At 42.2% G+C, this 13,393-nt stretch overlaps 1 protein-coding gene across 1 annotated transcript; it reads left to right on the top strand.

The window, feature by feature from the left end:
- Positions 1 to 397: 397 nt before the first annotated feature.
- On the top strand, positions 398 to 9,940 carry ggt1a (gamma-glutamyltransferase 1a). The gene is made up of 13 exons (XM_083784629.1): positions 398 to 463; positions 1,452 to 1,628; positions 2,933 to 3,063; positions 3,176 to 3,265; positions 3,723 to 3,915; positions 4,377 to 4,537; positions 5,012 to 5,161; positions 5,671 to 5,807; positions 6,341 to 6,528; positions 7,949 to 8,076; positions 9,051 to 9,163; positions 9,293 to 9,406; positions 9,793 to 9,940. The coding sequence occupies exons 1-13, from the start codon at positions 438 to 440 to the stop codon at positions 9,937 to 9,939; spliced, it is 1,755 nt and encodes a 584-aa protein (XP_083640755.1). The 5' UTR covers positions 398 to 437; the 3' UTR covers position 9,940.
- Positions 9,941 to 13,393: the final 3,453 nt, after the last annotated feature.

The raw sequence follows: 13,393 nt of genomic DNA, 5'->3' as shown, positions 1-13,393 counted from the left end.
CCCAATAAGCTTTGGGGAAAGAGGCGAGATGACGGACAAACAGGAGTGGCCAGAGGAGAGAGAGAGAGTGACGTGAGGTGTCAGGAAAGAGGGACCATAATAGATGAAACAGGAAAGGACAGAGACAGGAGAGAGGCCAAGCCAGAGGGGAGAGACAGAGACACTATATCATGATATATTCCTCTTGAGGTAATTAGCTGGCCTTTAATTCATATATTTATGTTGAGTCATCTGTAGTGATATCATGGCTTACCAAAGCGTGTTTGATTCTCAGTTGTGCTGATCAAATAACTCACGTTAACTTGTTTGATGAAACTTGTTTAACTTAACTTGTTTTAATTTGACTCTTTGCTTTTCTTTGTTTCCATAAAGCTTTTGAAATCTACATGAAAGGGAAGAGGTTAATTACGCAAAGAACACATCAATGTTTCTTGGAAATGACGCAAGTGCATACTAAGCAAAGGTGGGAGACTCAGTACAAGATGGCACTGATTAGATTTAGACCACTATCACAACCGCAGCAGCAGTACACAGGTTCATTTGTCAGAGCTCTATCAGTACACCCTAGCAACAGGAGTGCATGGCAAATTAGCTAAGGTCCTTGGCGTTGTGTCCGTCAGGTGGGAACTATGTCGCTATGTGATGGCTCATGCATCACAATCGGTCCGAGGATACCAGCAAAGAGAGCCACTGTGACGCGCATGCCGCTGCCGTTGGCCTAAGCCTAGCCAATCACAATGTCCTGTGTCATGGCTGGCAACACTGCCTGCATTGATAAACAGATCACACACCCCTTCACTATGCATATCATAGTGGAAAGTTTTGGTTTGATTCACATTACGTGACCAGAAGATATGAGTTGTAACAGATATAGAAAGAAATAATGAGCATAATGTTCTACAATGTAGATTAGTTGTCCTTCAACAAGTGCATCTTGTATCATTTGGCATACTGTAGCATCTGATACAGCTATATCATGTAGATGAGAGTGAATCAGTACAAATAAAGGTTAAGCACATCAAGCATTCAAGTCCAGATATCCACATATGATGTTATGAGATCATTACACCAATGATAGTCAGATCAATTACACAATTCCTATTTTTTCTCATGTCACATGATGTATATAACAACAACACATCACAGATCATCTGAAGTATACTGTATGTGGAGACGAAGCCCACAGATGACGCGTGTTCACAGGTGCACCGCAACCCATAATGACAGCACTGGCCACGAGCCCTACTGTGTTATTATTGTTAGAATGACATGCTTAGCGCACACATTGATTCATGTGATGATGACAATGTACTGTACGTAACAACGATGATGTCAATGATGGTAATGATAACGGCAGCAGACAATTCATTCTGCTGTTGGTGGTGGAGGTGGTGAGCACTGTAATAAGATTTCTGACTGACTGTGAGGTGATTTTGAATTTTCCTGGGCAGGAAAATGGTCAGGAAGTCCCTAGTTGCTGGGCTAGTGGTCCTGCTGGCGGCTACAGTGGGCCTGTTTCTGGGAGTGTTTATGGGCATGGGACGGAAGAACACCACCGTTCCTTCAGACCACTTCTTCTCCAAGGCTGCTGTGGCAGCAGATGCAGGAACGTGCTCGGAAGTAGGGAGGTAAGTGTGTGTGTGGTTGTGCGTTTCCAAAAATCTTGCAAGCATTATTGGAATTTGTGGGCCTTTAGGGTTTAGGCCCCAGTTCTGGCATGTGGAAGTACAGTATGTGTGTGTAATGGGGAGGTATGTGTGTGTATATGGATGTGTCTGCAGTTACGTGTTTGTGTGTCTGTGCATGTGTGTTTGTACTGTATGTGTGTGTGTTTGTAATATGTCAGTGTGTCTATACTGTAGCGTCAACAGGTGTGTGTGTGTGTGTGTGTGTGTGTGTGTCAATGGCATGTGTCAGGTCTACAGGTGTGTGTTTCTGTGCGTTTGTATGCCTGTTAGGGATGCATGATTAATCATCGATGGTCATCATATCGGTATTGGCAATATCAACCTTAACTAGAAAAATCACACCCGTGTGAAGTGAATGGTGCCACTCCGTGTGGGGTCCCCCGGGGGGAACCGTCCCCGTTCCGGCAAGCCGCCCGCGTCCGAAACGGTAGAGAAATGACAGTTAGTGTGTGGGGGTCGCCGGAACATCCAGACCCCCAGGAACACGCCCAGGGGGCCGGGCCGGTTCCGGCGAGTCTCCACCAGGGCTATAATAGGCCAATGTGAAAAGGGTGACATTTCTTCTCACGCCTTGGATGGCAATTGGACCCAAAAAGGGTGGAATATATTCCTCAGCCTAGTAAGAAAGTCTGTGAAATATTTCACGTAAATTGCACGCTCCGTTCATGATTTGAGACTTTTTGTTCAAAACGGGCCAATCCCACAAACTTTGAAAGCCAATGTTAGCCAATTACGATGTAATCTGAAATATCGGACAGGTCCGTCTTGAACAAATGACTATAGAGATAGTGTGTACCGATTTTCGGGATTTTTGGACAGATTCTGGAGGAGTAATATAAAACTTTTTTTTTCAAAAGTCGACCTCCTGGTGGTGCTATAACAGGCTGTTCTGGAAAGTTTGGGGCAGAGGTTCATCGTTGCCATCCAGGGAGTGTGTGTGCAAAATTTGGCATCAACCGGGTTAACGGTGCCAGAGATTAGCTGTTAACAGACAGACAGGCGTGGACACACACAGACTCACACACACATGGACGGAGTGCAAAACATACTCACTCCCCATGCCTTCGGCCTGGGGGAGACAAAAATACAATATCGGTATCGAAAAACTGCAGATTCTGGTGTGTCTTTGTATGTCTGTGAACGTGTGTTCAGGCGTGTTTGCATGCCGTATCTGAATGTGCGTGTGTTTAGGTGTGTGTGCTCTGTGAGGCCATTGGTTTCTAAGTGTGTATTTCTGCTCTCAGAGACATTCTAAAGAAGAATGGTTCAGCGGTGGATGCATCGATCGCCGCTTTGCTCTGTGTTGGTCTTTTGAACGCTCACAGCATGGGCATCGGCGGAGGGCTCTTCTTCATCATCTACAACGCTTCCACGGGTGAGCTTCTGTCTTTGTCTGAGCTTATAGATACAGGGGACTCCACTCCATAATTAAAAGATAATTAAATAATTCAGCCCTCATCAATCTGTCCTCGCTTCGTGCTCAACAGGGAAGGTTGAAACGATTGACGCCAGAGAGACGGCGCCAATGAATGCCACTGAAGACATGTTTGGCAATAACACCCAACTTTCTCGCAAAGGTATCAACTGGGTCCGTTTTCTGCTGGGTCTGGATTGGTCACTGGAGAGACTGATTCTGCACAGATCTCACATAACGGAACATTAATTTAGAAGCAGATAGACTACTATGTTTTCATAGAGTTGCTGTGTCATGGATATATTTCAATATGGAAATTATGTATCGACCAATTCTGGGAATAATGCTAATAAGTAATACAATTCTTGATGACATTGTAGACATTTTCTTAAGTCTGCAAAACCTTACCAAACCTAAATATACATATACCCATTACATGATACTATCACGTAAAAACAAAATTGGTCATTGGTATGAAAAGGGTCACATTCACATAATTGCATGGTGATGATGACAGCCTTACTATATACCGGTAATCACTCTTGACAATGCAATCTGAAAAGGCACGGAGAGAGCTTGTGATATTTGGCTATAACACAGCTGCTGTTGTTCTGTGACAGGTGGGTTGTCTATTGCCATTCCTGGTGAGATCCGTGGCTATGAGATGGCTCACAAGAGGCATGGAAGGCTGCCATGGAAGGAGCTGTTTAAGCCCAGCATTGCCTTGGCACGTGACGGCTTCCCTATAGGCAAAGCCTTGGCTCATGCCCTCTTCAAGAGCAAAGAGTCTATTCAAGGAGATGCTAATATGTGGTGAGGAGAGAATGTTAAAGGAGTTACATTCTCAAAACTGCTTTTTTGAATTTCCTTCCTTTTCACACCCACTGAATTCCTGTTCAATAGCTCTCTGGTTTTATCTAGCTAATTATCATTCAGTACCACAGTGAGAAATCACATCCAGTAAAACAATGTTAGTGTATTAATATTTAACAGCCATAATTACAGTACTTATACTATCATTTCAATATACTACATCAGTATGTATATCTAAGAGAGCATAACGGGTTAATACAATAACAATGGGAACCTAAACGGTTATAGACTAGTTATATCGTCCTCAATCTGCGTCCTCACTTTTGACCACTACTAAAATTATTAGTTAAGATAATTATATAAAGTCAGCAGCAAGAAGACATTGCACTAAATTGATGCTAATTAAAAAGAAATGTGCAGGCTTGTTCATTGTTGGAATCTCTTTCTTTCTTGTGTTTCAGTGAAGTGTTTTGTGATTCACAAAAAAATATCCTGAAGGAAAACGATATCGTCAAGTTTCCCAGACTGGCTGACACCTATCAGAGGATAGCAGAGGAAGGACCTAATGTGTTCTACAATGGCTCGATGGCCCAGAGCATCGTAGAAGATATACAGGCAGCAGGTCTGTCTTTCCTCATCCGTTACTCGTGAACACAATTACACACGGTAGATCCAGTAGGAAACTGAGAAAAGTAAAACTGTAACTGTAAAACACAGTAAAATAATTACTAACTAACTCTCTAATACAAATGGAACCAAATTAACCCGTATATGGTTCCACTTGTACACTCTTCTGCCTTAACTTAAGACTGGGATTTGAAGACTGGGATTTTACTGTGTCCGCAGTGATAGTCAATCAAGATGTAATTGTCCAGCCACATGCCACATACCGTATATGCTTTGGCCTGACAGCGCGTCACGTGTTCGAGTCCTGTTCATGACGACCTTTGCTGCGTGTCTCTACCTGTCTCTCTCTCCCTCTTTCCTGTCCATCTTCACTTGATATTATCAATAAAGGCAGAAAAGCCTGAAAAAAAGATGAAATTGTGCTATATCATCTTTATCCCTACACGTACAGTAACTGTGTTTTATGCAGGTGGAATTATAACCTTGGATGACTTACTGGAGTACCAGCCGGTGCTGAACGAGAATCCCCTGAAGCTGAATGTGGGGGAATACACCATGCATGTTCCAGACGCCCCCTCCAGTGGCCCAGTACTGGCACTCATCCTCAACATTGTAGATGGTGAGAAGCCAGGCAAACAGCTTGTGCGGCCATGTGGAACAAAGGCTTCCCTCTGCCTAGAATGGGAAACACAGATCATACACAGTCAAATCCTCTGTGTTCATTTAACTCAGATAATGTACAAATGGAGTAATAAAAAATTAGTACTCTCTCCTGATTGGCTGAAAGCTTGTCACCTACCTGAAAATATATTTTCTGTTTATTAAAAAGCTGGAGCCGGGAGAGATGGGGAGACCCCTAGAATAGTGCTTTAACCTTAAAAAAAGGAAGGAAAAAAATAATCACTTACCCTATCTAAAACATTATAGATGAAAAGTGAAAGTACAGGTAAAATGGCAGGTATGATAAAACTCTTATAACAGTTATTATTTTTTCGGTTTTATCGAGCACACATCGAAGCATGACCCAAATCCGGATACAGTGCATACTGTTCTCAGTAATCAGAAGGCATGATCTATTCAACTCTGTAATTCTCTCATAAGTCTAGATCTCTGATTGATGTTTTGCAGGCTACAACTTCACAGGGACAAGTGTATCTACAGCCGAGAAAAAGACCCTGACATACCATCGTATTGTTGAGGCATTCCGTTTCGCTTACGCCAAAAGAAGCAGACTTGGGGATCCACGTTATCTCAATATTACAGATGTAAGTCATTGTTAACATTTTCTGCAGGCTGTGTAATAGAGAAGGTTTGCTGAACATGCACTCTCTTTTTTGCCACTGGTTCACTTTCACAGAGTTTACGCTCATTCTGCACAGTACAATCACCATTTTCTCGTGTAGGCCAGGGGTTCTCAACCCGTGGGTCGGCCAGGGGTGCTCAACCCGTGAGTCGCGACCCCTCGGGGGGTCGCCAAATTATTTTGGGGGTCCCCAAATTTAAAAAAAAGGGGGGTTGCCAGAGGTCCCTGGCCAAAAACGTTGAGAACCCCTGCTGTAGGCCAACTGTATCAAAAATCACTGATTTAGAATTCAGGCAATAATGACTACTAAAGAGAGCTGCCTATGACATCCATTTTCATGATGAATACAGTAAAATATCATCATCCTGAGTCTCATTCTGTATAAATATCAGCATAAGAGTGTAGTGGCTTGCCAACAAAAAACATTGTTTGGTTTCTGCTATTTATAATCTCCAAGACAAACCGGCCTCTGACTGATTGCTTTGTTTTCCCCAGCTCATCCACAATATGACCTCAGACTACTTTGCTGACGGAATCAGAAGTAAAATCACGGACGACACCACTCACCCGGACAGCTACTACGAGCCAGAATACTTTGTTCCCGACAACCACGGGACGGCACACCTGTCTGTCATTGCTGAAGATGGAAGTGCTGTCGCAGCCACCAGCACAATCAATCTATAGTAAGAGCACTGAGCACAGTGCAACAATATTGGGGACAACCTTGAGGGAATGTCTGGGGACACCCAATTACCCTTAGGACTCACTGACTGCATCAAATTAAAAATGAAAAAGGGGTTCAGACAATAATAGTAAATATTTCCATCATCAGTAATTCAGTTGGCAAAGGGTGTTTCCTCTTAAATACACTACCTACATACCCTGAAGTAGTAGGGAGGGGACCCCTCTTGCACAAGGTATTGCCAGCCCTGCAAGGAGCCGGTTAAGTGCAACATATTTAGGGATATTTCTAAGACAAAAACATTGTAACATGATATATATTCTATTATCTACAAAAACATAGGAAAGAACATTATGACTTGACGTTTCAGACAAGTCAGCCTTTAACAGATGAACATCTGATGGCCAACATCCATCCATCCATCCATCCATCCATCCATCTTCAGCCGCTTATCCGTAGTCGGGTTGCGGGGGCAACAACTCCACCAGAGAGCTCCAGACTTCCCTCTCCAGAGCAATATTAATGACTTTCTCCGGGGGGATCCCGAGACGTTCAGAGGCCAGTGAGTCGATGTAATCCCTCCGTCTCCGCCTTGGTCTGCCCCGGGGTCTCTTCCCAGTGGGACGTGCATCGAGGACCTCCCTAGGGAGGCATCCTAACCAGATGCCCGAACCACCTGAGCTGGCTCCTTTCTAGGCGAAGGAGCAGCGGCTCTACTCTGAGTCTCTCCCGTGTGACTGAACCTAAGGGAGATGCCAGCCACCCGTAGGAGAAAACTCATTTCGGCCGCTTGTATTCGCAACCTTATTCTTTCGGTCATGACCCACACTTCATGACCATAGGTGAGAGTAGGAACATAGGTGAGAGTAGGAACAGATTGCTCTGTATACAGAGAGCTTTCTGGTTCAACTCTCTTTTCGTCACAACAGTGCGGTACAGCGACTGCAATACCGCCCCTGCCGCTCTGATTCTCCGGCTGATCTCCTTCTCCGTCCCGAGATTTAAAAAACTCCTTCACCTGGGGTAATGCCTCAATCCCTACATGGCCAACATGCATGGCTAAAATGTCATGTTTTTGTAGATAAAGAAATTATAATGGCGTGAGGGTTGCACTGTTTTGTATAGCCTACTGTATGTGATGGCATCTCGACTAGCTGTTCAAGCTCAAACCTTGGTAAACTCAGTAATATGTCAATTAACTCATATATTAAACTAGCAGAAATGTACTGTATATGTTCTAAAAGCCATGCCTGGTTGGAAATATGAATTGGGTTTTGTATGTTTAAATTAAATTGTGTCAATCACAGAACCTGTAGTGATGCATTCATACTATATATTTACACAACGAACGCAGTTTGCCTGCAAGCTGAGTGTATTAATGGTAATATGAACTATCAATAACACCTGTTCCATGTCACCAGCTTTGGTTCCAAAGTCATGTCCCGATCAACTGGCATCATTTTCAATGATGAAATGGATGACTTCAGCTCCCCACATATGACCAACGGTTTTGGAATCCCTCCATCACCCAACAACTTTATTCAGCCAGGTAGGACTGGATTGCATTGACATATCAAAATGGTAAATCATAAGCTAGACAGTACAGGTCATCTGTGAATCTGTCCCTGTTTAGCTAAAAGTATGTGTGTAAAAAAGTACAAGTGAAGTAGTTCTCACTAACTGTAAACCACATTGTTTCAGAGGACCCTCTATTAGACAGACACTAATAGAGGGTATGTGCGTGACATCATCATCAAACCAGGAAGTTATGCAGGAATGCCTACTGAGTGGCAAAAAACTACTTTCTGGTCTTGACAGCCCATGCATCCAAATAGAAAAGTCATATCTAATTGCATTAAACGACATTAAACAATGTTAAACTCAATTTGCCTATCACTTTGCCAATCGATTTGCCATTCACTTTATGCATGCTCTACCCTCTATAACATATAATAGCAAAAATGCATACATATAAATTCCACTAAGGTGCAAATATACAGTGACGAGGATTGGGGACCAAAAATAATTAATTAAGTCATATTGCTGCTATCTAGACTTTACCAATCAAGTGTAGCCTAAATATTTCCAACAGCTCAAACAACTAATACTTCTATTATACCTAACCAGAGAGGGTAAAGATCTTTAGATTAACTGTTTTTAAATGTAAACTTCCCAACCGCCCTGAGGTTCCTACATCCGGGCTGGGAAGAGTCGGACGTTGGCCGTGGAGAGAATTACACAGGAGGGGGGGGGGGGGGGGGGGGCAGGGAATGAGCCCCGAGCTCCTGGGCTCGGGGGGGACTTCCAGGGAAGGAAGTCTACTCTATAGTTTATGCTAATTTATTGCTTTTGTTATTTGCCTTCTGATGTTGCAACCGCTGTACTGTACTGCCAATAAAACAATTGAACCATGATGTACAGTACATGTTTTCACTTTACCCAGATAAAAGACATGGCAAAGAGAAAAATGTCTGTGCATGAAATAGTCAACCATGTTGTTCCTCGTTTGCTACTCTGTTGTAGGCAAAAGGCCCCTCTCTTCCATGTGCCCTACCATCATCTTTGACAAAGACAACAGAGTTAAAATGGTTGTTGGAGCCTCTGGGGGAACAAAGATCACCACAGCCACTGCCTTAGTAAGTCTGACTCATCATTCATTCTCCACACGAGCGTGTCAGACTCAGACATAGTCTCATGTGCGTGTACCCTTGCACACCACGCTGCATACAAAAGGTCTTGAGTTTGTTTCCTTTATGCACACACAGGTAATTCTGAATTCATTGTTCTTTGACTACGACCTAAAGAAAGCTGTGACAGAACCTCGGTTTCATAATCAACTCAACCCGAACATGACAGTGGTGGAGCAGGGTTTTGAAAAGGTAAGCCAAACATGCCATTTGACAGTTACTGTAAGCCTAATTATCTCTGCCAGGCAGACTGAAGGCAAGGATAGGGAGATTGTGTTTTCACCCCTCTGTCTGCCTGCCTGTCAGGAACTAATCTCACAAACCACTGGACCAATCAAAGTTTACTACAAACTATTTACACAAGAGATTACACAAAATTCTGTTAGCTTGCAAAAATGTGTTAGTGTGCATTTGAGGGATTTGGTGTGAATTTTATGATAACAATGACAATAATAACATTATTGTCATTATTGTTTATGCTGATGATACAGACAAGATAATAGTGAAGATGCCAATGATGATAATGGCAACGATGTTAATCAAATGATAATGGTCAATAATGTCCGACTGCGTGGCAGACTATCCTAGATGGCCTGGCTCAGAAGAACCACATAACAGAGCTGCTGAGGATTCCTGATTCAGTGGTCCAGGCAGTGGTTAGACAAGGGGAGCGTCTCTGCGCTGAATCTGACCCAAGGAAAGGAGGCTATCCAGCTGGGTATTGAATCTGACTTCAATCAACCTCACCCTCTGGATTGTCCCCCTCAAAGACACAGGGACATAACTAAAATATGTGTCTGCAGTGAATGCCTCTGAGGGACAAACCAGTGCTAATTTAAGCTATGAAGAGACAGCCATTCTTTCCTTTTTGAGTTTAATTTATTTGACTTAATCGTGGAAAAAGACTCTCTCTGTTGCAATACCTCTTTCACTCCGTAGAATCCTGATCTGTTAATTCAACTCTGAGAGTATACGAATGGATAAATGAACACGGAGGATTTTACTGTGCATTCAAACCAAATATTCAGCCTTTCTGCTTTCCTTGACATTATTTATATTTATTACTATTTGTGTTTTGAGAAAAAGTGAGATTGTGCCAGAGATTGTGGCATTTTGAATAATGTAAGAATAGATCAACACAACTAATTATTGATTGTAAGACATTTTGAAAAAGAAACAGCACATCAATCTTGGCTTTTTGGATACAACAAACAATGGCCCTGAAATGTAATAGCAATAATACATCCTCTGCTATACTTTGATATGAGATTGATTTAGAAATAGTAGGCAAAGAAGTTATTAGAAATTAAGACTATGTGGATATTGCAATAGACTATCCCTAAAATTTGGCAAATTATACTATGAATGAACTACTTGTTCTTACATTGCATCAGTACGTTGTAGGGAAGAACTTTGGCGGTAGGAGGTTGTCAGTGTAGTTTGTGTGTAAGTGGAAAAGATGTAAATGATCTTGTGTCAAACAAGGTTTTGTTTTCATACAAGGACAATATAAAGCGACTTTACTGGTCACAGAAGACCAGTCGTCCAAATTCTGGGCATGTGATTATATGAAAAAATATGCAGAAATGCATCGTGATGCGATGCGTTGTAAGCTTGTAGATCAGTTTTTTTTCTTTTCTTTTTTTTCGAAAATACATTTGAAAATGTTTGTGGTTAAGTGGTTAAGAAGCTGATCATGTGCAAGACTGTTAGTATGGGCGCAGTGACTCGGGTCCATTTGCTACCATGGATCTAATTAAATTATTACTTCTATTTTTTGTGATGCAGAGTGTTTGAAATGCTCATTGAAGTTGTAAATGTTTAATACCGAGTAGAGGTTAAGTGAATGTAAAGGGTATTCAGAAAATACATTTGCAGATATATTTTTCTAAACATGCATTGTTCTTATGCTATGCTTGTTGCCATGCTTGTTATTAAACATTTTGATCAAAGATGTTATTTTTTACATGTGGAACCTCTGCCAGTTTCTGTACTGTACTGTCACTTCTGAAATCGCAGGCTTAAAGGGGGCACAGAAAAACAAACCTGAGTTATCATGTACCTCATTTCTCACCCATTTAAAAAAGATATAAAAGAATTCTTGTGCAATTTCCATTTTGGTTTGGGAGTTATTTAGTAATGAGTCTGAAACTTGTCCTTTGGCAGACACCCAGACTTTGATGAATGGACATGGATTTTAGGGGGATCAGTTGTTTTATTAATACAAATTAAAATAATAATGCATTTTATATATAAAGCACGTTACATTCTTTTGAATCTCAGACTGACAAAACAAAAAACAGCCTATGCATTGCCGTAGATGCAATGATGTGTGAAGGGAAATCTTTTCAGTCCTGAAGGAGATGGAGAGCCAGTGAAGAAAACGGAGGATGGGTTTTATGAACTTAAAACAAGGGGTGGTCAGAGGAGTTTAGATGTAGTAAACAGAAAGAAATACCACTCTAACTACTAAATGGAGTATAAAACAAAATGTCCATCAGCCTGTCACAATAAATAGCAGAATGTGGGATCCCTGAAGCAAGCAACCTGCTTCCACAATTTACATTTAGTAAAGCCAATTCCCCAGCCTCTCTACGAGTACTCTATCTCTGCTAACCCCCACAATCAGTTATTGGGAAGGTGAAGAAAGCCATGGGTCTCCTCTGATACCTGGGCCGTCAAGCCACCATACACCTGACAGTGACAGGTCTCACTAGGAGGCATAACGCATGTGGAGGTACACGCTATCCCCCCCACCTCCTGCTTCCACTTTCTAAACTGATGTACAGATTAGAATACTAAGAAGTTGGTACTCTGCCTAAATACCTCCACTCCATCAAAGTGTACTTTTCCAAGAAGTTCCACATACCTCAGTGCCACTGCCAGCAGCAGTGCCAATGTTTCTAGGCTGGATTGAGTCGAATTACAATGCTTCTTCACTGCCCCAGGTTGGCAGAGGGAGTGTAGCGCAGATGATTACATTAGACAATTGACTCTTGGTGGAAAAAATGGGATACAAAAATAGTGGGATTAACATAATAACTAGAAAAAGTCTCCACCAGGATGTAGAAAAATGTCAAGAGGCATTTCTTCCTCAGCCTAGTGGGAATATGCATGCAGTTTCACCACAACACAACACGGACACTGTGTTAATGTTTTGCAGAATTTTGTACAAAATGGGCCATTCCTGAAATGTTTGGAAGCCAATGTTAGCCAATCAGGATGGAATATGAGAAATCAAACAGACCCGTCATGATCAGTGTACTGATTTGCGTGAGATTTGGATAGAATCTGACGCACAGGTCCTGGGCCTGGTGAGAGCAGGAGTGGACCTGGTGAGACGTAGGAGGGGCCCGGACAGACAGGAGACAACCCACAGAGCCTAGTCCGTCCATGCACCAGAAGTGTACCTCCCAGCCCTGGCAGAGTAGTTCTGGAGTAGTTCCAACGGATTGTGTGGTCCTGGTTTTGCCCTAGTGGGACTGATTGAGGGTAGCTACTGGGACGTAAAACGGGACTTGATCACCCCGGCTGGGGTATGATGTTGGAAGACCCGAAACCCCGTTGACCTCAGGATACATCACTGAAGATACGTCCCAGGTGCATCCATGCGATTCTTTTTTTAGTGAAGGAGAAATATCAAAAAAATTGTTTTACATAAATTGGCCTCTTGGTGGCGCTATAAAGAGCATGTGAAAAATGCAGGGCATAGGATTTTCATTGGCCTATAGAGCGTCACAGTCCCGCCCCCTTTCATGACAACGCCAGGCCCAGGAAATTAATCCCAATGCAGTTTTCCCATAGACATTTCAAAACGCATTTATTTAAAGACCTTTTAAGCGTCGTACGAAGCCAACTCTTGTCGTGACAAATCACGACAGCACACACAATATTTTGGACCAAACAAATAATTACAAAGAAGAAAAACAACAAAAAAAGTAACCTGCGGTTTTTTTCTACTTTCTAATTATTTGTTTGGCCCGAAAGATTTTGTTTGTTGTCATGATTTGTCACGACAAGAGTTGGCTTTGTCCACGGCGTAAACGTCTTTAAATAAATCACTCATTCTTGAGATGAGGGACAAAAGTGGAAAAAACATGTCCCACACATAAGAGCCTTATTTATGTTAAAATTAATTAATTCATAAAAATAAAAGCACTTGCGACGTTAAATGTAATA

Source organism: Protomyctophum parallelum (genome assembly GCF_964188405.1).
Source record: "Protomyctophum parallelum genome assembly, chromosome: 15".
Classification (NCBI taxonomy): Eukaryota; Metazoa; Chordata; class Actinopteri; order Myctophiformes; family Myctophidae; genus Protomyctophum; species Protomyctophum parallelum.
The sequence above is the reverse complement of the archived record's forward strand: the minus strand, read 5'-3'. Positions and strand labels throughout refer to the sequence as shown.

Bases quoted from the DNA above. Each gene is read 5' to 3' on its own strand.
- ggt1a (XM_083784629.1), top strand. From the start codon at position 438: ATGACGCAAGTGCATACTAAGCAAAG. The intron at 3,916-4,376 runs GTGAGGAGAGAA...CTTGTGTTTCAG, and splicing joins CAAGGAGATGCTAATATGTG to TGAAGTGTTTTGTGATTCAC. The intron at 6,529-7,948 runs GTAAGAGCACTG...CCATGTCACCAG, and splicing joins ACCAGCACAATCAATCTATA to CTTTGGTTCCAAAGTCATGT.